Source organism: Podarcis gaigeae (assembly GCF_964106915.1).
Source record: "Podarcis gaigeae genome assembly, chromosome: 2".
In the NCBI taxonomy this organism is placed as follows: Eukaryota; Metazoa; Chordata; class Lepidosauria; order Squamata; family Lacertidae; genus Podarcis; species Podarcis gaigeae.
The window spans coordinates 38,701,934-38,729,140 of NC_139679.1; the positions used below are offsets into that span (position 1 = coordinate 38,701,934).

At 43.7% G+C, this 27,207-nt stretch overlaps 1 protein-coding gene across 8 annotated transcripts in view; it reads right to left on the reverse strand.

Annotated features, from left to right (window-relative positions):
- SEPTIN9 (septin 9) overlaps positions 1-27,207 on the reverse strand; it is a 215,326-nt gene that overhangs the window by 4,011 nt on the left and 184,108 nt on the right. For all 8 annotated transcript variants that reach the window (XM_083725859.1, XM_083725862.1, XM_083725861.1 and 5 more), the window contains 8 exons: positions 20,424-20,609; positions 14,266-14,394; positions 13,944-14,025; positions 11,695-11,832; positions 4,571-4,688; positions 2,871-2,966; positions 2,394-2,490; positions 117-168 (listed from right to left, as the gene is read on the reverse strand). In XM_083725859.1, coding sequence (XP_083581985.1) covers positions 117-168; positions 2,394-2,490; positions 2,871-2,966; positions 4,571-4,688; positions 11,695-11,832; positions 13,944-14,025; positions 14,266-14,394; positions 20,424-20,609 — 898 coding nt within the window. The remainder of the gene's footprint in view (positions 1-116; positions 169-2,393; positions 2,491-2,870; positions 2,967-4,570; positions 4,689-11,694; positions 11,833-13,943; positions 14,026-14,265; positions 14,395-20,423; positions 20,610-27,207) is intronic.

Here is a 27,207-nt window from a genome sequence, read left to right on the forward strand (position 1 = left end):
CACACACACACACACAACAAAGTTGTACATACTCTACTCTTAAATCGCAGAAACAAAATTAAGGAATCTTGAATTAACACCCCCCCTCCCCGTTCTCCCTTGAAACTGTTACCAACCTGATCAAGAGATCCCGCAAGTATGCGAACTCACAATGCGTTGTATTCTCAACTGTAAAAGAAGGATACAATACTTGATATGAGCACAAAATCAATACACACTAGACTTCAGATTCACAAACCACATCAATACCCAAAGAACTTGCAAGTGTCTGAAGCATAGTTTAAATTCTCAATAGTGGCCCTTGAAGATCTAGCATAGGTTAGAACAGGGCTAGCTGTGCCCTCTAGATGTTGTTGGGCTCCCAGCTCTCATTAGCCCCTGCCAGCATGGCCAAATGTCAGGGGTTATGGGAGTTGGGTGTCTAACAACATCTGGAAGACAACCGGTTCCTCACCCCCTGGTTTTGAGGAACAGGACAAGTTCTTCACAGTGTCTAAACAGTGTTGCCTTGGGACTCTCTCTTTACAGAGTGTATGTAGAGTGTCCCCACTCTCAATCATTTATATATAGGCAACAAGGCAAGTGTCATGAGTTCAAGAAGACCCTGCTTTGTGATGGGCTCACTGATTCCATGAGTTACCAAGGATTGGCCACAGGGGGGAACCAGAAGGCTTAAAATGAAGGCCTTTCTTTTCAGAGAACTCTTGCTTTGAGAAAAATGTTTCTAACCAAGGAGCCAAAGAATCACAAATCAGAGAAACCCACAGTAATAAAAAGGTGGCAACAAAACAAGTGTAGCTTGTGCCGCTAGATGCACAAAAGGAGTAACACAGGGGAGGGGAATCATTTGATGTTGCAGTTGACATGGTAGAGGCAATTTTGAGGGAACACACAAACATTTCCAGTAGGAAATCACACGTTTCTCAAACTGTGGTGATCTATGAGCGCCATTCAGACACCCCATGAAAAGCCTGTGGAGTAGTCAAGAGTAGCTGTAGTAACTGAAGTATATGAGATACTCTTGCATATTCCAAAAAGTACCTGAGTATCTGTAACTGACTCTGCCCATGTTTAATAATCTACATGGTCTAGGGCAAAGCAGGCTCACAAGGCTCTGGACTTGTGGTTTTCATCATACGGTGCGCTTGCGCAGTTTACTAATTCCCCACCCAAATCTAACAGTTAAAGGGGCTTTTCTCAGCAGCCTGGCCTAAGGTCCATGACTTTCATTTCATTTCAAATATTTAAGAGTAAAGCTCTCTCAAAGTGGCTTTCATAATAAACAAATATCTCCTGCCTTCCAAATATACTCTCCCAGATTTCAGTTGTATTAAGATCCTATATTTAGTATGAATTAAATCCTTAGTATTTATATGGCATCATCAGTACACAGGGTTGGTCCAAGAAGTTTACAGCCTAAAACTCAACACAGGGGCACCACAAAGGAAAAAGAGAGAGAAGCAGAAGCAGGGATAAAATAGGGAGGCAATGTTGCTTATTTAGTTTGCATGCACTTAGTCTTAGTTACAGGGGAGGCCACAGTCGCGAGGCAGTAGAGCTGTGCACCATTTGGCCAACGCCCAAGCCACAGATTGCAGTGAGGCAGGTTTGATGGCCCTTGGCTGTCAGGGGTGGGGTATCAGGCAGGAAGAAAAGGCAGGTAGGGCAGGAAAACTGTAGGAAAAGGCTGAGACCTACCCTACCAGTGGCTGCGTCTTTGCAGGCGCCTGATGACTTTGCAGGATCAATGCCTCTGCCCAGCTGAATAGAGGCATCAATCCTATGGGGGGTGCAGCCACTGCTTTGGAAGCAGCTTTTCTGCACCAACCCTGAGCGGTGCCATTCGCTACTTCTTCGTGAGCAGAGCAACTTCACTTGCATGAAGTGAAGCCACTTGCAAAGGCGCAACACTGCACAGGATCAAATAGTCCCACTTGCCAGCTTGCATGTGGTGGGAGAAACCAGTGCTACAGGGTGCTGGCTCTTGCTCCTCCACAAGCAGCTTGTTTCCCTCATGTGCAGGGAAGCTGCTCACAAAGGAGCAGCATTGTGCGGGGTCAGATGTTCCAGCTTGCCAGCTGGCAAGCAAGAGCATCTGATCCCGTGCGGTCCTCATCTTGACCATACTTTTAAATCCTATTTTAACTTTTTTATTTTAAAAACAAACAAACCCTGAGTCCTGCTCCCTCAAATTTCTTAGCGAATGGATCCTGGGAAAGTTAGGTGTCCCCAGGGGCCTCCAAGGTGGATAGTACTGTCATAGATTGTCCCTGGGGCAGATCAGTGGGGCTCTGTACAGCCCAGGAGAATGGAGGGGCCTCTAAGGTGTTTCTTTGGCAGTCTTAACAGTTTAAAGTTACTAGGAAGCAAGAGACAGGAGAAAGAGCTCTTACCTTCAATTGTGCCCCACTTCGTTTTCCTTCCCAGAATTCGCCTTCCATTTATCTGGTATTCCTGGTCACTGCCCACCACAGCAAACGGAATCATTTCCTACAGTTAAATTGCAAAGTGTCAGAAATTGGGGCTCATGAAATCCAACCCTTCTTCATTAAGTCGGAAATGTGTTAATTCCTGTTACCCCCACCACCACTATCACCACCACATACTCCTTTATTTCAGAGAGTTCCAACATCCACTTTAGCTCTTCTGAGCCAGTGAAACAGGTTAAGAGGGTCACCCAGCCAACCTAGGGAAGCCTCTCCAGGACACTGTCTCATGAGAGATGAGCGATTTTGAGAATTTCACAGGCAAAACTGACTTTTCACTTAAGTATTCTTTTCCTTGACAAATGACCATTGAGAAGGATGCTTTAGGTTCTGTTTGCCTTCGAGCAAATGCTAAACAAGTCAAGGAAGGACCCGCTCACTTACTCTAAATTTCTCATTTATTAGTCGGTCTTCAGAGTCCTCATCAAACTGCTTCTGTGGGTAGACATCAATGCCATTGGCAAGGAGATCTGCTGTGATCTGTGGGAACAACAATGCAGGGAACAGAAGAAGCCTGTGGTTAGTCAGAAATGCTAATAAAATACCTTTATTGAAAAAGCTATCATAAGAATGTAAATACACCATTGCTGGATCAGGCCACTGGCCCACCTACTCTAGCACCCCAATCTCACAGTGGATGCCCAGATGCCCATAGGAAGCCAGGAAGATGGACCTGAGCCCACTTTACAGCATCTGATATTCAGAGGCACACTGCTCCAACAGTGGAGTCCTCAAACTGGAGCAGATGGGAATTGCAGTATGTGGCCATGTTCTTCATCAAGCCAACTGATGCCATGGTTTGAGGCCCATGATGTAGAAACCTTACCAACGGTAAGGGTGCCTGAGTTCTGATCAGCATCTGGGAAAAGACTTGGGAAACTGATGGACAGCGCCTTGGGTTCCAAGGAAGGGTTCCTTCCTTATCGTAAATAAACAACAACTAGATAAATTGGCTTTTCCCAACCTGTGCCCTTCCAACTCCAAGCCCCACTGGCCATGCTGACATGGACTTGTGGGAGTTTGGAGTCCAACAGCATCTGCAGAGCGTCAAGCTCTCCAGTCCCTGTTCTGTATGAAAAGCAGAGTCCAGGATCTTGCATATACCCTGCAGTGTACAGCTCTTGATTAAATGACACCAGGTTGGAGAAGGTGGAGATACAATATTAAATACTAAGTGTAGTGCAGTTCTAAGGAGCATTAAAGTTTGAGGGTGACATTTTTGGTACATCTCCTTGATCCATGCTGCTTAATGCAGCTTCACAAACTGATGTTTTACTGCTGCTCTTGCTCCAAGGGCAACAATGGTTGGAAATTGACCCATGCCCTCAATTTCCTACTACAGTCGTACTTTGGAAGTCGAACAGAATCCGTTCCAGAGGTCTGTTCGACTTCCAAAACATTTGGAAACCAAAGCATGGCTTCTGATTGGCTGCAGGAAGCTCCTGCAGCCAATCGGAAGCGGCGCCAAACGTTCAGCTTCCAAATATTGTTTGAAAACTGGAACACTCACTTCCGGATTTTGATCGTTTGGGAGCCGATTTGTTTGGGAGCCAAGGTGTTTGAGATCCAAGGTACGACTGTACAAGGAGAAATCCAGCAGTTAATTTCCAGTTACTGGGTCAAAAGGTAGCAGTGGAAGATAGAACGATAGGTAGCCAGAGCAGGGTGAGAGGAGCATATACACCTCTTAAGTTATTAGTCACATGGCTGGGCATATGTTGCAGAGTTAGGTGGAAAAAGCAGGGGGTTGATGGTACACTTCTGTAGCCATTTGGACAGCAGGCCTGGACCATCTTTAAAATCCAGGAGAAAGATTTGCAGAAGGAAAAAGAATCAGAATGGGAAATTGAATTTATTCCTTCTCCACAGAGAGAGAGAGGCCAAGCCAAGAGAAATACGTGCAATGGCTTGGAGATCAATGAAGGCCTTTCCTCTCACCATGCAAGATTGCTCTGAGCTGCGGCCCGAGGAATGTGCTGGGCTCCTAGCCAGCGACTGGGATTCAGAGACCTGCACAGGGGAAGCTGCAGGAGAGGACAAGAGATCCTCAGAAAGGTCAGAAAAGAAGGCACCATCCCTCTTACCCTTTGCTTGAAGTAGTCCCTCTCCTCTAGTGTTAATGTGTCTGCTTTGGCGATGACAGGCACAATGTTGACCACTTTGCTCAGGCGCCTCATGAATTCAATGTCCAGCGGCCGGAGGCTAAAAGCAAGATGAAAGGACTTCTTAAAACAAAAAGGAGACCAAAGATGCTGAGCCATATGACATTCCACTTCCCTTCCCAACTGACAGTAGGCCTTTCTAGAAGCACTAAAATGCCACAAGGAAGCAATTCGCTCTGTGTGATACTCAGGAGGCCAACAGCTGATCTAGGGTGTGAAGTGGAGGTGGGTGAAGGCTCTGGTCCTTCTGCCCCACCAGCCAGGTATCCTCTTGCCTCTAACATGACTACGTTCTCAATAGGACAACAGTAACCAAATGGGGGGCTGGAACCACTATTTGGTTACTGTAAGTTAATCACTTAGGCTGCTGGTTATCAAGCAGGCCTTCATGACCAGGTGTGCCAGACAGTGCCTGTCTGTGAGGCGTACATCACAGGGTGGTTTTCCTGGAAGCATTTGTGGCAATTGCCACCAACAGATATATGACGATTGCAACAGACAAAGAGCAAGTGATAGCAAACTACATCTGAACACATTTAAACATTTTAGACATAGACATTGTTGCTAGATGGACTAGTTGTCCCAGACCAGAACTACATTGAGGACAAAGGGTTAAAGCCCCCCCCATCCCAATGGGACCCCTCACACCAGCTGTTTACTTTTTTAAAAAAGAAGTGTGTTTTCGCTAATTTGGTCCTAAGTCTCAAGACAGATTACATTTCTCTCCACCTTATATGCAGCTATAAATCCTGCTAGTGTATGCACAATGGATGCTTCTTGGCCTGTGGAGTCACAGGTTCAAGTCATTCTCTTAGCCCAGCCTACTCTGCAGGGTTACTAAGAGGAAAAAACAGGGTTAACCCCTTTGTATGCCACTCAAAGTGGCAAGAATAAATGCAATGGACAAACAAACTGTGAGCATTATGGGTTAGGAATTTGCTACATGCCACATTCATTTGCAGAAAAATATGGAGGTGGATTGTTGGATGGAGTAGCTTTAATCATTGATACATGGGAGAAATATGTTGTTTTCTTTGTATTATGTGCACCCGCACCACAGGCACATCTGTCACTTATGATTGACCATGCACTGCATAAGAGCTTTTGGGGGTGCGGGGTGGTCTATGGGAGTGGTAATCCAAATAGGAAAAATCAACATGTGTGAAGCACCCTCACTGTGCAGGAATCAGCAAAAAACAGAAGGCCCAAGAATTTCAGCTCAAAGAAGCCTTCCTAATTAGGGATTGTTTTTGCCAACGAACACAATGCCAAATGCTTAGCAGACCAAAAGTGCACGCACACACACACCACCAGCTTTCCAAAATATCTTGGCTGGGTCTGCCTGTTTACAGGGAGTAGCCATTTCATACCAATGACCCACAAAAAGAAAGTGTGCTTTGTTTTTTGCATTAATCCTGAAAGCAAGTTAAGCAGATTCACGGCTCCACAGCACTATTACTCTGCTCTGCACTCAGCAAGGTACTCAGGACCAAATTAAACCTGAGTTTGCATCAACACTGGTCTAGCTGGGCAAAGGGGCAAATCCTGGCTGCAGGGGCTATAAGCTGTTTCCTCTACTAGTCCTACCAGTTTGCCTCCTGGCGGGGGGGGGGGGCAGATCCATTCCCCTGTCCTCCTCCAGGAAAAAGAAAAGAGGAACATGAGAATTTTGATTAGATTTTTATTTTTATCTTTTGTGGCCTGGCACACTTTGCCAAGGGAGGAAACAGCCGCTAGCAGAAGAACAGAGCATGTTAGAATGAAGAGCTCAAGGAGATGATGACAGTACTGAGCATCTTCTACATGCACACACAGACACGGATGACAAGCAGAGAAGCCAGAGAATTCTGAGAGCCTTTAAAGAGTAGAGTCGGGCAGGTGAGTATGAAGGTCCCAGTGTCAGCCTGCCACATGAGGGCGAGTGTGGGATACCAGAGAGGAGGCTGCTTGCTGAGGAGATACACCCAATTTAGAAACCTTGGCCTGTTTAAAATGGGCCTTAGGTACCTGATAGGATTCTGCTGGTTGTTTAATCACAGGATTTTGTATTTTATGCTAAATGTCATCCTGTGCACCCTGAGTATTCTGAGGGTGAAAGGTGGGCTAGAAATAAGTACTGCTAGTATTTGTTTCTAACCTCATCACCATGATGAAAAAGACTCACAATGCATCCTTTTATTTATGCATGTTGTATAGCAGGAAAACTCAGGGGATATGTGAGTGCGAACACAGAAGGTAGAACAGTAGAATGTTCTGCAGGGTTGGGCAGGGTCTACCAAAGCTATTATCTTCCAAGCAGGTGGTACTGCCATCAGAAGAAAAGGTGAGGGATGCCACTTGTACAGGCCACTCTCCCATAAAAATGGTGCAGAAGCATCTAAGTTGTTAACTATGAGTGGGATTCACCCAACAAACCCCATAAGCAGAAGCCCTGTGCAAGTGCTTTGACTTAACACACTGGGGGCTTTCCCCTCTCTTTCTCTTTGCATGCCCCCCGAAATTGCCTTGGGAGGTCAGGAAAACCCACAGAACAGTGCACAGGGGATCACTTCATCAAGCAAGCTGATACACATGTGCAGATAGAACAGTCCACACGTATTCAACATGACTTAGTCCTGTATTTAAAAGATATGTGCAGGTGCACCACAGTGACACAGGATGTTCTGGTTAAGGTAGTCACTTGCTCTTTTATTACCTGCTAAAACCACTTAAATTTTGCACAGCTTTTAGTCAAGATGCCGAGTATACTGTTTTTTATATATTTATAATGCTTTTAATGGTTTTTAGTGATGATACAATTTGTGCAGATGGATTCACAGTCAGTGTCACACCAGACTAGATACTCAGCTCTGACTCACAGCTTTGGTTTTCATTTATCCCTTTGCTCTGAAGGAGGCAGTGTCTGAAAACATGTCGCACCATCCACCAAAAGGCACAACACAAGCTGTCCTCCAGACATAGAATCAAGCCCTTTACCCTTTAGTGAAGTTATGAGCACAGAGGATGACAAGAAGTTCCTGTATATCATGGTACTGTTTCTCAAATCAGCATGCACATCAGGAAATGACAGAGTCAACTCAGCCTCTACAGTCTGAAGTGAAGCTTGTAACACAAACACACAGTGGCCTAGTTTGGATGACACACTTAAGTCAGCAGATGGTTAGGTTCTCTAACCATCAAGCAGTATATAAATTTTGTTAAATAAATAAAAACCTGATCTGGCTTGTGGGCAAGTTTTCCATATTTCCCCTACCCAAGATTTGTTCTTTGTTGAAGCTCATAGTTAACAATGAGCCCCAGTACAAATGGCACACTAAGCGAAAGCATGGCTTAACTATGTGCCCAGAGAGGAGCAAAACAGCTGCAAACTCCCCTCTAGGAGCTTGTGCATTTGCATAGTCCCAGTAAACCAGAGTTTGGCTTTGTGAGCTGTGCAAAGCAAGAGAAGAGGGAGAGAGACAGACAAAGAAAGAAAGAAATACAGAGTACTGGAGCAAGCATCAGTAGAGCTGCAGAGTTAAGAAGGTGTCCTGATTCACAACGGCTTGGATTTTCCAGATGTCAAAACAGAGCCTGATGGTGAATTTATAAGGTGGGGAGTGTTTGCAATGTTACTACCTTGGCCACTCCTTCCCTCCACTCCAGTATAAAATAACTCAGCCCTTTAAAAATGAGTTTTACTGTCCTGGGGAACATCAGACTGGTCTCAAGTCTTGCTCGTTCAGAATGGCCCATCCTGATATATATGAAACACAGATGCACAGCTCAGCTACAAGAGGACAGGGAAATCATCAGATGATTTGCACAAAAGTTCTACTTTAGAACAAGCTAAAAATGAGAAGCTTTCACAAATGCTGGTAGACGGTTTTGAGATAGGGGCAGGCAATCCGTCAAACTAGGGCTGTAATGAGATGGGACAATAGCTCTGGCTTACAGACTGGAGCAAGGGATTCAAAAGGCTCGTAAAAGCCACTCTGAGCTTTCCCGGTTCTCGCCTGTTTCAGTATATGATAAATATTTATGACTATTGCAAAAAAGAAAAGAAAAAAGAAAAATAGACTTCAGCTGAATTGAATTTAATCCAAATTCCATCATCCCAGAAAGCAGTGCTCAGTGCAAGATGGCCTCGTGTCTCAAAGGCACTGAAGTTTGATGTATAATATGCTAATACAGGCAGCGTGTGAAAAATGCATGCGTTGCAGAGAGATGGTGCCAAAACCCACGGGTGGCTTAATTAGAACAGGGAGAAACCAAAGACATATTTTGAGCTTATTGGCATGTTTGGGGGCTTTTGTGTATCTGGCCTTTGTGGCTATAACCTGCCATCCACACCACCTCTCTCCCTGCAGTGGTTTCCTGACTAGGAAAGACCCATGAAAATCCCTCCTACTTCATGGACATCATCATGAATCACATAATATTTCCATGATATTGCTCAGCTATTTCCATGCTTCTCTCCACAACTCTGAGGGTTATAAGCTTTTAGTTTTTGAAGTGTGAGATCCAGTGGAGTCTGCGTTTGGTGCTGGGTTCTGGATTATACAGCATAACCACGGCCATGTGTCTCTTAATACGAATAAAATGCACTTCTCACACTCCAAACTAAAGGAATATGGCAAGTGGCCCAATCATCATTAGGTGTCTGCCAAAAAACTTCACAGATTATGAGCAACCCCTTTGCGGGAGCATCTATGACATTACCAACCAAGAACAACCTGACAGCAAATAGAGGATCCAGTTGCACCACAGTTCTGTCATTAACAGGGTAAGTTAAGTATGCATTTCATAGACTCCCAGAGTTGGAAGGAACTGCGAGGGTCATCTAGTCCAACCCCCTGCAGTATAGGAATCTTTTACCCCACATGGGGCTTGAACTTACAACCCTGAGATTAAGAGTCTCATGCTCTACTGCCTGAGCTATTCTAGCTATAGATTTTGCATACGGTGTGCATCAATTGGAGACCCATCCCTGGTACAGGTGGAGAGAAGAAAGCTTCTAATTCCCCCAATTATGAAAATATTTGTGGAGATATCACAACATGGCAGTCGTGGATAGGCTGGCAGCGAAATACACACATGCAAGCAACACACATCTCTGTATGACTAAAAAGTAACAGAAGCAGCCTTGGGTCTGTTGAGGAAGGAGTGGGGGGGAAAGCAGGATTGTAAAGAATGAAGACATATCTACAGGCAAGCTGAGTCTTCCACCTACCAGCGCACCCTTCTGAACCCACAGGAATATAGAATTACATTGGGTATCAAGCAGACTGTGCCAAACTAGTACTCCATGATAATGATGCAGGCAGGTTAGAGAGTTTGGATTTGATATCCTGCTTTATCACACTACCCGAAGGAGTCTCAAAGCGGCTAACATGCTCCTTTTCCTTCCTCCCCCACAACAAACATTCTGTGAGGTGAGTGGGGCTGAGAGGCTTCAAAGAAGTGTGACTGGCCCAAGGTCACCCAACAGCTGCATGTGGAGGAGCGGAGATGCGAACCCAGTTCCCCAGATTACAAATCCACTGCTCTTAACCACTACACCACACTGGTTAAGGGAAAGTGAGATGTACTATCATTCCCATTGGAAAGCCTTGTTACAACTAATTTCAGTCACCAAACTGCAGCCACTGAAGTGGGATGGTACGCCATGCTAAAGAAGTTCTAATGCACTGAGAACTAGCAGAAGATCCAGAGTTCTCCATGTGCTTTTTTACTGTCCCTCACTAAGGTTTTTTCTGCTCCTCACCTCCACCCCCCATTCATAACCTGCCAGCTAGGCTGCAACTCAAGTTCATTCAGAAACACGTTCTCACCCATCCCTAGGTCTGTGTCCTCAACTCAAAACACAACGATAAGAAACTCACACAATGATATAAAAAAGCCAAGACATCCATTTTGACATTGGTGAAGAAAACCAACAGCCCAAGAACAAGCCGTTTGTGGCCGCTGCCAAGGGAACACCTAGTTCTAACCTCCAGCAGGGGTATCACACGACTTGTAGCCAAAAGCAATTTCAGGGACATGAAAGCCAGTGATGGGGTGTATCATAGCTTCAAAACCATTTCCTATATTGGAAACACATGTTCCTGGGAGAAGGGGAATACATGAGGCAGACTTCTAGGCACCAATTACCATGCAAGCAGCAGGGCGAGAGGAAAGCTGCGGGGCGCCATTAGACGGGCAGTCTAATGTTTCAGTGGCTACATACGTGGGAAAGAGAAATGTAGATTTACACACTGACTCCCAGTGAGGGTGTGTGTGTGTGGAGCAGGTCCTTTACATGCTAGGAATCAGACCTATCGCAGAGCCCTAACAGAAAAGGGGTGTGAGCACAAGGGTGTCTCAAAATAGTGCTAACAGGGTTTTAAGGCCTGTTTGAAGCCAGGGACAGATAAGACTCTTTATTCACATTAAGACTCAGGACCAACTGGTGGAATTTGGTCTTCATTCATTATCTCTTATTTATTTTTTTTATCCTGCCCTTCCTTCCTCCAAAGGTTAGTGTTTGCCAGGTTTTATGGCAGAGCTTTCCAAACTTTTCATGTTGGTGACACACTTTTTAGACATGCACCATTTCATGACACAGTAATTCAGTTTTACAAGCAAATTGGAGGTTAAACTAAATCCCTTCCAGCCCTGGGAGGAGCGCAGGGAGCATTTGCACGACACACCTACACACTAACATATTGTGACACAGAGTTTGGAAAGCTCTGGTTGATGGTGTACCCCCTCTTTTTTCCCTATGAGGTAGGTTACCTTGAGAAACAGGTGAGCGAGGATTTGAACCTGGCTCTCAAAACAGCCCAATATTCTAACCGTTGCATCCTATGAATGTTCCAACTCATGAGCTGCAAAAGGAACCCCTGTTTGAGAAAATTCACCATAAAGAAAAAGGTACCAAGAAACCAATCTCAAGGAGACAAAAAAAAAGGGGGGGAAGTGTCAGTAGCAGACAAGTAAGTATCTAGACTCTGGGGAATGAGATTTATTTGCTCTGCTCCTCTTGGAGACAGGGAGGTGGTGCAGTCCAAAAGGAGGATACGTACGAGTGACCGGTGGCAGGGATGAAGTATATACAGCAGTGGACTCTGGTATCTGGTATCCGCTTCTTCCGGTTAATATTAAGCTCTTCCTGGAGGTACTTCTCATATTGATCATTGATGAACTTCATAATGGGTTGCCAACTGTGCAAGGGGAAAATGCCATGTATGAAATAAAAGAAACTATGCCTGTGCACAATTATTCAGACTACACACACATATAATATTTGCATGCTGGTAAATGCACTTACATGGAAACAAGTACTAATGCAATCATGTGAGGACCGAAATGGGGAAGGGGTTAGTGTAGGACTGGAAGGGACCTGACCCAAATCCATATACTTTTAATGGAATCTTCTACATGCTCTGGGTGAAATCCATGATCACCCTGGAGCAGGAGTTATAGGTAGTGTGTTCCAGGTTCCCCATGACTTGGAGAGCTCTTGAGCCCATTTTCTGAATATCAGAGCTCAGAAGAAAATACATAAGAACTGGAAGGCGGTTGAAGCATCTCCCACCACATAACAGCCTATGTCTCTTTGTCAAGGAAGAAATCCATGGAATGATCAGTGTTGGCATTTGGAGACTTGTAAGAAGAAAAAAGCAAATCTAAAACCTGATCAGAAAGAGACTTTGACAGAAACAAGAACCATTCAGCATCTCAAGAGAAGCTATCTTTTCCACTGTAAAATAATAGTTTCAAAATCCACAAACTTTTCCCAATCCTGGGAAAAGATACACAACCACATAGTTACTATTTTATTTTCATTCCCTTCTCTGAATATTCCTAATATTCAACTAACCCTGTGATCCATGCAAAGACTCCTACTAGTGCAATAGGGCTTTCTTCCCTCCTCCTCCTGTGCCTCCCCCAGAACAAGGTGCAAGGGGAGGGGAGGGGATTATTCTGTCCAGCAAGCAGAAAAGCTTGCACTGACAGGATGATCAGAAGACGTTGGGTTCCTCCCATCATATTTGCCTTTTTCACCCCTGCAGCCAAGGCTTTCGCCAAACATGTATAACTTTGACTCCTTGTTTTAATGTTCCTTACTTTGTACTTACTAATATTGAATGTCATCTGTTACTACTTTGCACACAATTAAGAAGTCTGGAATTCTTAGCGGTCTCCTTTGGATCTGCTATCCCAAATAACATGAGATCACTGGCAAACATGCCAACTTCCATCATCGTACGGCAGGTTTCCTAGTGAGGCACATTCCCTCCCTAGCCTTTTCTCACAGATTGCCTTCAGTGGATCAGCAGGCAGTTAGACAGCCTATCTTTGGTTCAGATGCAGCACAGCTACTCCCTGGGTTTGCATGCACAATTTCCTCGTCGCTTCCTATCCATGGCAGTGCATTCTGCATTAGAGCCTTTGTTCTGCAGCAGCACATAAACAACACTGTGTGTTCCTAGGGAGGCATCTCTCCCTGTGATCTTCTGCTCCCTTTCCTCTGCTCTGTTTGCTTACAGAATTGTGGTTTAGGAATGAGATCTGAAGCTGATTTGCATTAGCTGCATTTGGGAAGGTTCAGCCATTTCGACTTTTGAAGGTTGACACCATTTGACACTCCACATCACTTACAAAGTAGTTAAAAATATGATTATGCATTCTTTCAACTATACTTCCCCTACCCATATAAGCCACAGAGCACAGTTTAGTGTTTAGTGATGCATCAAGGCATCACAGGAATAATTCTATCACAGCTGTCCCTTGAGAAACTTAATTAGGAAGATGATCCTCAGGAGTAGGCACTTGCAAAGTTCCAAGCCTGTACAGGTTTGTCTTAGAATATTTGCTAGTTATGAGAACCCTCTAGAGAATCCTGGCATAATTTCTCCCCCTCCAGCTTCTGCCTTCGTAAAATGGGGAAAAGCTGAGTAATCTAACTCTCTTCCCAATGGGAAGAACATCTCCTTTGGAAGCGGCCAGTAAAGATAAAATATTTTCTCTCTAGCATCAAGATGGCACCACTATTTTTACCAAGATTGAATTATTCCTTCCATATACTTCATAGTCCAGAAGCACAATCAGCCCAATAGGATAACTTTTTTGCACCAGTCAACTAAAACCCAAGGCAGACCTTGTTAAAGTGATGCTGCTCAGAGTCCACACAAACATGCACACACACCCCACTACCTTAACTGCCAGCTTAATGCAGTCTACTGAAAAGCCTCCCACCCACCCCTTATCCTCCCTTCCAGCCTCTCCATGAGCAGTGGACTGGAGAGTTTCTTGTTTGATGGCTACTCACCAATTCTCATTGTTGATGTGGTCTCCAAATCCAGGGGTGTCAATGACAGTGAGTTTCATACGAACACCCTTTTCTTCAATATCTGAAACAGAATGCAAAGAAGGTAGGCAAGAAAATAACACCCTAGGATGAATGCAGTTGGTGGGTGGGGATCTCTTCAGATACACATCTGCATCAGAGCTGAAAAGGGTCATGGAACTTATAGGTGTTTCAGAAATTTTATACCCTAGTGAGCCAACTGAACAGTCCTCTTGGCCCTGTTTCTTCTTCAACATCCCCATCTCCCCCAAAAGCAACCCCATGATCTCTTGGAAAGGCTCACCATGTGTGATTGACTTGATTTCAATCGTCTTGGGAATGCGCTCTTCAGGACTTGGCTGCACAGATTTGCGACTGATTTTGGATTTGAAGAGGGTGTTGATTAGAGTAGATTTTCCCAGGCCACTCTGACCTGAAAGGCAACAGGAGGCACAAATATCAGAAAACCCTTCTGTTTCACTATTTATATCACCCCCACAGTACAAATTCAAACTGTGTTCATTGAGACACAGACACACACACGAGAGAGAGAGAGAGAGAGAGAGAGAGAGAGAATGAGAAGGATGCCTCAGCTATTGGCTGCAGCAAGTATAATCATGTTGATTTTGCCCTCTTTGGCTGAGAAAGATCGGCTGCTCCCACAATAAAAGGCTTTTGGGAATATGTTATGTTTGATGCTGTGTACGAAACAAACCATCTGAATTTCAACTGGATCTGCAAATTAGCTTTCTAAACAACTCCCTTCTTTTAATTTTCCCTAGCATGCACAAAAGAAGCTCAAATTTATGAAGAAACAAAAATTGAGTCACCTTTCATTCAGCCAATAGAAATCAAAATAAAGAATACATTTGTTCATAACATGTTTGATGTCCGCCCTTCACTTTTGCTGCAAATTTGGTTTCTTTCTTTTAATTGCTGTTGTTTACAAAACTAAAATTTGGCCCAGGCCCGTTTTCTGTCAAGCTCAGAATAAGTTTTGTAGAGGTTCTTATGAACCACTTCAAGTTTGCCTTTCTCCCAGTAGCAGGTTTCCCGCCAGCTAAGGGAAAGAGGTCTGCTTTAAGTAGATTTCCCTTCAATTGTTGCTTTCCAACTGATACCTAGCATTCCCTGGTTCCTGGTGTCCAACCTTGGCTCCACACACACACACACCACACCAAGAAAAAGCATGCTGACAGCTCCATCTTGTTTTTCAGTGACTCCATGTGGCTCAATTTCTGTCAGAATGTGGACACTGAGTTCACTCTGATATGTATGGAAGGAGGGGAAAGTGAACACATCTCAGTTCTAACAGCAATTAGCTTTCTTCTCAGTGAAGAAGAAAAAAAAACCTGCCTCCATCCTCAAGGTTTCAAAATGACCTCTGATCTAGCCACACATTGTTTTCCTTTCTTTAGTCAAACAGTTTGCATTATAAATGTAACTGCTACAAAGGAGAGAATGTGGCTATATTTCTGAAAACTATCCATGGATACCAAGAACCCATTATTAAACTAAAACACCTATAGGTGGTACTGGAAATGAATATACTGTAGCTATCTCCCACAGTCCCAAATTCAAGTCAAATTTCTAATAGGGAGAAAGGGAAAGAAAGAAAGAAAGAAAGAAAGAAAGAAAGAAAGAAAGAAAGAGAAAAGACAATGGAGGAAACACTTGCAGCTACTTTTAAATATCAAAATGAGAGGCCCCTGCAGAGGCATTTTAAAACAGTTTACCTAATGCCTACCTAACCCTTCCAGACTTCACTTCATACTCATGGTCTAAAAGCAAGAAATAAATCAGAATGTGCTGCCATAGCTTATTTCCTAAAGCAGATTTCCCCAACCTGGTGCCCTCCAGATATTTTATACTACCGTCACTATGGGACAAACCCAATCATGATATACAACAGAGAAAGTCAACATGGTGGGCTCTAAAGCTTATTGAATGACAGCTCCCATCATTCCTGACTATCTGATGTTAATTGGAGTACAACAATATGTGGCGAACACCACATTGGCTACCCTTCTGCTGTAGAAAAAAAACATGGGGAGGGGACACCCCCCCCCCAATTATAAACATCTGGTTGAGTTTCCAGGCAACCACGTAAATGGAAGATATTTAAAGCTGACCAGAGTTTTATATAACTGTTAAAGGGGGGAAACAATCCAGAATTGCTGGATTGGTTTCATCTAGGAGCAGACAGGAAGTTGGAAGAGATGCAAGGCAAAAGGGATTACTGAACAATAGAGGCATTTACTGACAGTGCAATCCTATGCATGCCTATTCAGAAGTCAAGTCGTTTAAATCAGTGGGACCTATTTCGAGGTCACACTCAAGAGACCACCATGCTTATGATCTCTACAGCCAAGACCTCAGAATGTGGGATTCTCCTCTGTTAAACTGCTAATTGCAGATAACATACAAGGCGAGGCATATCAGTTCACATGGGAGGCATACACTTAATGCAGAAGGAACAAAGACATTATGAACCTGAATTCATTGTATTAGGGACTATGAATGGGCTTTCTGTTGCAAAGAAAAGAGATGAAAAGACTAGGAAACAAAGGTTGTCCAACCTTAGAGCTGCATTAATCATTTTTCTTTTCCTCAGCAGCAACTCCCTTCGTAGTATCTATTACGATAAATTCAGCTTCATAATGTCTTTGTTCTTTTCATGTTAAGGGTATATGCCCACCGTGTGAACTGATAGCTGCAAACATTCATCCTAAAGAGCCAGTGAAACTCTAATTCTTTCAGAGAGATTTCTCTAAGGATAAGCCACAGCACAAGATTGACTGTGTGGAGTAGCCAGTTTTCATATTTCTACCCAACTCGAGAGTGAATTACAAGACAAGCAGCTTGCAAACCAAGGGAAGAGAAATCCCAGATAACTTGAGTTGTCTGGGATTGGTATACATCTACTCCAGACATATTTGCCACAGAGCAGATCCACGCAAATTTACAAGGCTGAAAATAAATAAATAACATCCCCAGGGAAATGCTGCAGTTTTAATTCAGCAGGCAATTTTGTTGATTCTGCAAAATATCCACATATGCAGAAATACAAACACTGGAGTGAATCCAACTCAGTCTTCCAGGGGTACAGTCAAGCTGCTGTGTGAACAGGAATGGTTATTTTATGGGTCTCGGAAGAAACAAGGGAAGCAGATTTATTCCTGGCTGTGTCTGCATCAAACCACAAATAAAGACAGAAGAATCCCAAACTGAACGCTTCACTTCCTAAACGTTTCGAGTTGGCTCAGCCAAACCTGCACACCGAGCCATTGCAAAGTTCTCTTTAAAAATTCAAATATTTGTTTCCATTCAATTCATTAAATGAGGACTTTGGGACAGAACCCTGTGCTTTTAATTCAAAATAAAATCTAACTACCTCAGTTTGTTTGCAGCTACCAAATTTGGCCCATAGCCAGGGCTAAATATGGGTTAAAATAACATAAATACAAACTGTAATAAAATACCCCAAAGAATGCACACCTATTATTTAAAAAATCCTAGCAAGAAGGCACATAGAAGCAAGTATTGACTTGGTAAATGGGCTGAGTTTGGTCAGGGAGCAGGAGCTGAGAAGAGCAGGAAACGTTCAAAACTTTATTTAGGTTTGGAAATTAGCACTTTGCTTTTGTTGTGTAAAATTTGCCTTTAGGCAACCAGCTGATTAAAGTTTGTGTGCATTCACTTATCCTACAAATCTGGGGGTAACACCAAAGGTGCTACATGCTGTTGAAAAACCACCACTAAATTCTGGAGGTTTCCTGCTGATATGTCTCTCTCTTCTCCATCTTACAGCAGGAGGAACATCTCCACAACAAGAGCCAGGTAGAGGTGACATGAAAGACCCCTTTCCTATGACCCTGGAGAACTGCTGCAAGTCAAGAGTAGACAATACTGGGCTAGATGGACAAATAACCAGACAAATCAAAACAGCATGGCTTGTTCCACTGCAGCTGGAACTCCCAACAGGAAGTCAAGCCATGTGCAAAGGCAGACCTGCACAGAATGGCTCGTGCATCTCTGTGCATTTTGCTGGACTTCTCATGTACACAACACATGTGTGCACACAATAAGTTCAGCATGTCTAATAGATTAAATGTCAGAACTAGCTTTTATACAGAGAAAATCTCCCTGAGGCTTCACTGCAGCCATACATTAGGACTCATGTTACATTGTCCTTTTGCACACCTGGAGTTGGACTACTAGCCATCTTATTCAGGCCACATGCTTCATCTTTGACTCACCACAGCTTGCCATAACTAAAGGCAATTGAGTTCCTTCCTATCCCTTGAAATAGCAGTGACATAGAAGGCTAGAATATGAAGCAGACTGATTGGCAGTTAGTCTTAATTATGTGATTCCCCCCCTCCCTTTCTGAACCTGCGACCTATGCACCACTTTTGCTTAATGCCAGAAACTCGGCAATGCTATAAATCCAGCCCATTCTCTCATTCAGAATTCCAGAATAATTCTTTCATATACTGTAGAAGCCAGTCCAGCTGGCAGTCAGTCAGCCCAGTCTCAAAAGTAATGCCAGCTCCCCCTGGTGTCATTCTAATTACAGCACTTGAATAATGTGTCATTTTTTTGTTCCTTCCGGCCAATTAATTAGAAGTTGGCACTTCACAGGAAGAGTTCCGGGATTGTGAAAAATGAAAGCGTTCTTCTCTGCGCTGTCCTGCAGAACTGACAGCCTCTTAATTCCCAAGTGAAGCCTCTTGTGGACAGAGCACAAGATGGGTTATATCATCACAGAGGAAGATCTGACAAAGCAAGAAATATTAGAACTGTGTCCAGTGAAGTTCATAAAGGCAACGAGCCCCACCTTTTTTCCAGAGTTATGAGCAGTGAGTGGCTGTCAGGTGGAAGGAACACACATCCCTTTTTCCAAAGCATGAGAGAATACAGTAGGCATTTCCTCCAACCTGGGATTCATAGATCAACTGAGAGATAGTGTATGCAAAAATGTTGTGTCTAGATGTTCAGAATGGTCAGGGATAAGCTGGTGACTTCCCTAGTAACACTCATACCTCCCACTTTGTGACTACACAGACCTCTCTCTCTCTCTCTCTCTCTCTCTCTCTCATACACACACAACACTGAGCAGGAACCAAGAATGCACTAATTTGTGTTTTAAGTAAGTCACACAGATTTGCAGCATAGCCTTCTGTTGCAAGTCAATTGTAAACAAAGAACCTGCAGTGAGGTCACATTTAGTCCTGAAAATGGAAATAAGCCCCTGTAGGGCTACTTATCTCTTGCAAAACTTTAGCAAGCAACACCACCCTCATCATCACCAACCAGCTGAAAGGGCTGGGGCACTAGAAGAAATCAGAGTACTTTCTGGAGAGGAGAATAGGGGAGGTAGAGAAGGTTGATGGTCCCAACCAATTCATCAATGTATCAGCAGGCGATAGGGCAATTTTTCCAGTGGGTGTCTTTTTTCCAGGGGTATGATTTAGCAGTCCCAAACAATCAATGACAAATGCAATACAGCTATTCTGGCTGCAGCAACAGAGTCAAACTATTAAAAGGTACAAGTTCTTGCTCTTTTGACATTCCAGTCAGGACAAAGAGCTTATTAGAGGAAACACACGGTCACCTTGACATTCAGCCCACAACACATGGGGAATTAGTTTCGTAATGCATTTAACAAATCTGATAACTTTAAAATTCCCAACTCTTACTAAGCCCTCTGTTGCAAGGATACACAGAGAAAATAATTCTCTTAAGAAGCCATACAAGAAACAGGTTCTACCCCAATGGCACTGCTGCAGCATATGCAAGAACACCAGAAGAATCCTGCTGGACCAAAGACACATCTAGTCCAGAACCCTGTTCTCACAGTAGCCAGCACAAGAGCATATGAGAAGACCACAAGCAGAACATGAGCACAACAGCTCTCTACCCACTTGTGATTCCCAGCAAAGGGTATTCAGAGACATATTGCATCCAACAGTGGAGGTAGAACAGAGCCACTAGCCTGTTCTGCATCTGTAAGAACTCAGTTGTTTACCGTGGCAGCACCTACACGTTGGAACTCGCTGCCAATTGATAACAAGCAGGCATCTTCACTCTATTCTTTTCAGTGCCTGCTATAAATGTTCTTGCTTAGACAGCCTACCCAGATGCTTACAGATACTGATATGAATTTTAATCTGTTTTAGTATATTAACTTCTTGCATGTTTTAATGTATTGTAAATTTCCCCTGATTTTATATGTTTTTGTAAACCTCTTTGAGGATTTTTTTCAATCAAGTGGTATATAATTTTTATGAAATAAATGAACAAATAAATAAATAAATAAATAAATAAATAAATAAATAAATAGCCTTATCCTCCATTCATTTCTGTTTTAAGGCCATCCAAGCTGGTAGTCATCACCACCTCTCAAGGGAGCCAGTTCCATAGTCTGACTAAAGTGAACCACATAGGAAGAAGACTCACCGACTACCATGATGTTGAACTCAAACCCTTGTTTCATGGCTTTCCTCCGCATCTGCTCCAAGATGGCATCTATCCCAACATAGGCAAAATCAGCAGCTGGTTTCTCTGTCCGCGTTGGTGGGACTTGCTTGATGCCAGCATCTCGAGTGGCTTCCATCATGCTGCTTGGGTAGCTGGGAATGGCCTCTGAAGGGAAAATGTAACGAATATTAATATATTATTTCTTTCTTTTTAACGAAACAGTACAAATAAATAAAACATTGGCTCATTTCTTAGTAGCTGCAAGGAACAGAAACCAGGAAGTTTGTTACTGCTTTTTAGACAAGATGGATGTTTAATAACAACAACCATGTCATTGCTGAGTTTTCACACCTAAAGATAGCTTGGGAGTTATACTGACATGAGACAGGCACACCTCTGATGCCTCCATAGTAACCTGCACACAGATCTGGATTCACTTGAGTATTGGAAGAGACTAGTCTACAAAAAACTTGGTTTCCAATGGAACCAAGGGAAGCCTAGGTCTCCCAGAGGGGAGAAAGAAATGTGGCCCTATATAACAGTTGCTCTGAATACAGATATATTGCTGAATACGGATATATACAGATATTCAGTTGCACTGAATACAGAGACAGATGGAAGCAGAGTCCAAATGAAACTCTGAATTGTGTGAATATGGAACCTGAGGTCTTCTCAAAATCTGTGACTTTCCAAATGCCACATGCTGGCCTGAAAGTCCATAATTCAGGATGCAGTAATCACACGTATGCATTATTATAAATACATATATGCAGTATACATCCACATTAAAAAAAGAAAGAAACTGCAAGAACTGCTATAAAATGTTTTTATGTACAAGTCTCCTCTTCAAAGACCAAGTCTCCTCTTCAAAGACACCCACAACATGGTTTTAAAACTCCCTTCTCATGCCTCCTTTCCTTTCCTGGTTTTTATTCCCTGTCCTGCCTTGCAGCTTACAATGCATTCTGCTTTACTTATTGGAACAGCTAGGTAGGTTTTTAACTCCTGTAGGAACCTTGCATGTGGCGTGCCTTGCTCAGACAATCTGTCCCTAGATAGTGGTCAGGGTCATTTTAGGGTGTGAGATGGTGCAAGGTGCTGGGTGAGAAGCCACAATCTTTAGATCCTCCACATGCCCTGTAATTCTAAAACTCATTTCAAACACATGCAGTGGGCTGCTGGCAAAATTCCTGGGTCAAAAAATTATAGAGTGAGGACGCCAAGACGCCTTTCAATGACTCCTGAAATAGCGGCATTTTTAAGATGGGAGAGCCAAGCATTTATTTTATTTTTTGCTATTCTTACACACAACTAGGAAAGAATCATTCCACATGGAAAGTATTTTGCCATTAGTAGGAATGGTTTGTTATCCAACAGTTGAACCTCAGCCACTAAGCAAAACAAAGCGTTCCAGCATTCCCACATTTCAACCCACCTAGAAAAAGGAGGGACAAGAGAGACATGCAGCACTAAAGCTCCCTAACACTTTTACAGATCCATTCAAGATACCTGGGACATCCTCCAGCATGTCAGAACAAGAGCCCTAAAAGTGAAGGAGGTAGAATAGATGGGGTCCATTTAATACAGTGTTTTGCCAGTACTCTAGATCTTCCATATTTGCAGGGCATGGGCAGGTATAAGTCATCCACACCATACCATATAAGCAAAATGGGCTGTAACAGGTTATTTCTGATGCTTCCAAAAGTTATCCTTCAAGATTAACCAAGACTTGGACCAGAAACCTCACAACCTGCATCTTGGTACCCCCTTAAGGCCATAGCATTGCAAAAACATGGAGCCCCGTCCTCTTTAAGTACTTGGCCACAAATTCTTATTTGCTTACTTAATTCATAACCCAAATTTTCCTCCTCAAATGGAGGCAATTAGAGCAGGCAGCAAAGTATACAAAACCAAAAGCAGTAATTCAGTCATTAAAAGCAAAATAGATGTCGCAAACAACATACCAAAACTAAAGAGAGCATAAAAGCAAACAAAAAGAGCCAGAACTAATAACATTACTCTTGTAAAATCAGATCTGAAACCTTGTTACTGTTATTATTTATTAAATTTGTATTATCAACCTTCATCTGAAGATCACGGGACAGTTCACAACTTGTTGGAAAAGAAGTGCCTTCAAATGCAGGGAAAGGGCCATAGACCTGAGGTAGAACATCTGCTCTGCATCCCAAAATTCCCAGGCTCAATCCCCTTCCACCCTGCCTTCTCTGGAGCCTAGCTAGCAAACACTGCATCCTTTGGAGAGCCCCCTGCTGAATAGTGCTTCAGCCACAGGCAAACAGTATGCTGGCCCCTCATCCTGCTGGACTCAAGCTTGGCTCTGCTTTGGCTGCCCCCCACCCAGCATTCAAAAAAACAAAATGGAGAGAAATAAAGATTTAAGACTTCCCTTCCCAACAATGTGTGTTATAAAAAAAAATATTGCATATATTAAAAACTATTTACAAACATTACTATACATTTAAAAACAATTGCAGAGTTGCAATGTATCTTAAATTTAAGGAATGTTTGCAAGAGACCAGTGGTAATGGGTGCGACTATTGCTCTCCCCAGCCCAGTCTCTTCCCTCACCCCACCGCTGGCTTGTTTCTTTAGCTAGGCCGTTGTGTCATGATCTCATCTTCCATGCCTTTCCCCCATTTTTTGATGGAACTTTGGAAGACTTGGCTGCTCTGAATATTTAGGATTATATAGCACCATCCATTATGGCAAGGGGTGATATCTGTGTGCCAAAAATGTGCATATGTTTGAGAATGAAGTCTGCACAGAAGCAGTGACTGATTGCATAGAAAAACGGCCAGAATTTCCTGTTATGACAAAGAAGTGTGTCGTCAAACTTGCTCCTGCTAAGGATGCCAACGCTTTTAAAGAATGTTCCACATTCCTCCTATCAGGATCACAGGCTAGGAACACATTCCCAAACAGACACCATACTTCACGCATATGGCAGGCCTCTAATAGGAGTGCAATGATTTGCTCACATCTTTAATCATTTTTTAAAAATGTTGGTAGTAAGCCAGGGATAAGGAGCCTGTAGCCTTCTCAACTGCCATCATTCCTCACCATTGGTCATGCTAGAAATTGTACTTCAGCAAGGGCAAAGAGACAGAAGCAGTGAAGATTTCAATATTCCTGAACCCAAAGAGAATGATCAGGGAACAGAGATTATCTCAGAACCAGCTGTTCTGTTATGGCAGAAGAGCCTCTTTACTTAGGGGAGAGAAGGCACACAAGGTTCCAAGAAGGACCTCTCAAGGGACAAGGGCTATTGCTCTCCTTGAGGCTTGATGGTTCCCTAGGTCTGGCTTAAGACTGACAGTATTCTTTGGGACAACCCTAAAATCTGAATGCACTTATGCCATTTGAGGATTTTGCCATGTGTACTTAAGTAAGGCTACAGTCTTTCAAGGCACAGCTAGGGAACATGAGGTCCTACAGATGTTGGACTGATCCTATCAGTCCAGCCAGCATGGCTAATGGCCAGTGAGGATGGGAGCTGTAGTCCAGCAACATCTGGAGGGTCACAGGCTCCTCATTCCTGTTCCAGGGTCTTGTGAGGATCTAGAATTACAGCTACAGTGGTACCTCGGGTTACATATGCTTCAGGTTACAGACTCCGCTAACCCAGAAATAGTACCTCTGGTTAAGAACTTTGCTTCAGGATGAGAACAGAAATCATGCTCCGGTGGTGCGGCGGCAGGGGGAGGCCCCATTAGCTAAAGTGGTGCTTCAGGTTAAGAACAGTTTCAGGTTAAGAACGGACCTCCAGAATGAATTAAATTCTTAACCCGAGGTACCACTGTACTGCTTAGAGAAAGAAATGTAGCTAGCAAGAGATAAACCCAGCAGTTCATTTTTAGCACAGCAACGGAGAAATAAAATATCACTTTGTCACAAGCCTTAAGAAACAGCAATACTCTGTACCTACTCACCTACCTAACTTTCCAGCCTTTGCTTTTCTGAAAATGCAGACCTCTTCTATTTACACATCTGTCTACTATTGGAAGAGACACTACTATCCTGCTCTCCCTGACCCAGTTTGGTGGGACGTTCTGAAACCTTGTAAACTGGAATAAGCAGCAGCTAGATAAACACCTACTGGGTGTCTTGAGGTGGAATAAAGTAAGGTAAGGTAAGGGCAGTACAGCCCTAAAAATACATTTACTGAGAAGCCACCCTCATTGATCTTACTCTCTAGTAAATATGTTTAGATTTGCAGCCTATATGTTACATATGCACAGACAAAGCTTAGAGAAACAAATTGAAACTTTGTCCCAATCTGAAAATCAGCCAAAGAGGCCTGGTGTATTAGACATTTGCCATGTGGTATATATTAGCTTTGAATCACACAGTATATCCTAGAGTTACTAAGCCTCTGACAGGCTGGGGAGAGGGCAAATCACAGATGTGCGTGAAATCGAAGACTGTGTCCCTTACAGAGATGGGTGCTCTCTTATCTATGCTTCAACAAGGGGAAGTGGGGTTTGTACTCACAACATATTTGACACTTAACCACTGCTTGTTAAAACCCAGCTGCAAAGAAAAGAAGGATAAAGATTTCTGCAGAAGTAGTTCCAGAAAATCAGTGCAGAACTTAAATATGCTGTATTACTTACACACACACACACACACACACACACACACAAAACATGGCACCGGTTCAAACTCAGCAAGATTCTCCAGTATCCTCATGGGAAACTATCTGTGCAGGTATCTTTCCACAGTGGTTGTAAACATGTGAGCTAAATGCAGAAATTTAAAACAGATTTCAAGACTGATTTCAAACAACTCTCAACCCCAGACACCCAAGGAGCAGAAGGAACTTCCACCTATGTTTATGTCTGGTTGCTATAACGTGGGACATCGTGAGGATTTTCATGGGGAAAAGAACTCTTTTGACTAAAAGTGAGCCTTTATCCATAAACCCATGTTTGTTTCAAAATTAAACACATTTTAAATGTAAAGTGTGATGTCAGCAAAATAATATTTCTTTTTTCATTTTGGAATGGGAGGAACAGAAGGTCTATAATATTTTTTCTCTAGCCACCGATGTCTCTACTGTGGAATAGAAGGGAGGAAATGCTTTGACTTGGGCAAAGGGGAAGAAACAGCACAGTTCACCTTGAGGTTTTTTATTCATCACTGCCTTCTTTTTTTAAAAAAAAGTGCACACAGAGACACCCTTGCTCAGGCGTCCTCTTTACTTGGAACTTTTATGACAGACATAAATGGATGCATATATCTCCTAGGTCAAAAATGTTGGGAGTGAGTTGCAACATATGAACAATGCCGCCTGCTCAACCAGAGTTCAGATTGCTGGGGGTGGGGACCCAAACAACTCTAAGCACACTTAAAGGTAAAGGTAAAGGGACCCCTGCCTATTAGGTCCAGTCGTGACCGACTCTGGGGTTGCGGCGCTCATCTCGCTTTATTGGCTGAGGGAGCCGGCGTACAGCTTCCGGGTCATGTGGCCAGCATGACTAAGCCGCTTCTGGTGAACCAGAGCAGCACACGGAAATGCCGTTTACCTTCCCACTGGAGCGGTACCTATTTATCTACCTGCACTTTGAAGTGCTTTTGAACTGCTAGGTTGGCAGGAGCAGGGACCAAGCAACGGGAGCTCACCCCGTTGCAGGGATTCGAACCACTGACCTTCTGATCGGCAAGTCCTAGGCTCTGTGGTTTAACCCACAGCGCCACCCACGTCCATTCTACGCACCCTTAAGAGACTACAATTCCCAAGATTCTTTGGGGGAAGTCATGACTGCTAAAGAAGTATAATAGAACTTTAAATGTAGAATGTAGATGTGACCTCAGGGTCAAGTCAAGTCATATCGGGGATTCCCAGTGATCTTATCAGCCCTGCTTTCTGGAGAAGAAGCCCACCTTTCACTCTGTAGTATGTGGAGAGCCCGGGAAAAAGGCACAGAGGAGGAGGTCCCAGTGAAAAGCTGAGGAACAGGGTTTAGGTACCCACCTTTAAAGAGTTTGTTTCTAGTCTGACCTTGAACTCCTCTTGGAAGAGAGGACATTGGGCTTAAAGCATAATAGCAGGATTTATTAAAGTTAATCAAGTATGTGTGTGAATGTGACCTACATCTCTAGTCCACAGCCACACTGCATACGCCAGCCAAAGTATAGTGGTACTTTGGTTTGCAACCATAATCCATTCTGGAGGACCGGTTGTAAACCAAAACAGGTTATAACCCAAGGCACACTTTTGCTAATGGGGCCTCCCCCCCAAAATGGGTTGTAATCCAAAAAAAGTTGGGTTGTATTCCAAAAAAGGAACACACACTTCCGGGTTTGATGTGGTTGTAATCCAAAACGGTTGTAATCCAAAGTGGTTGCAAACCAAGGTACCACTGTAGTGCTTGCTCACAGCCTCAAGAGGGGGACGCCCCATGCTTCGCGCAGGTGTCCACAAGCCTTGTGCGCAACCTCGCCATCGCTCCCGAACCCGTTCTGGGGGCTGGGGACGGGGGAAGCTCGGGCTTCCCCCGCCCTGCAAGCTCTGGGAGCGATGGCGAAGTTGCGCACAAATTCACCATCACTTCCGGACCCGTTCTGGGGGCTGGGGTCGGGGGAAGCTCGGGCTTCCCCCGCCCCGAGTCCCGCAAGCAAGCAAGCTCCGGGAGCGATGGCGAGGTTCAGCGCAACCTCGCCTTCGCTCCCGGACCCCCAGCCCAAGGCTAAAAATGAAGCCAGGACAGCGAGCAGGATCCATCCCGCTCACTGTCATGGC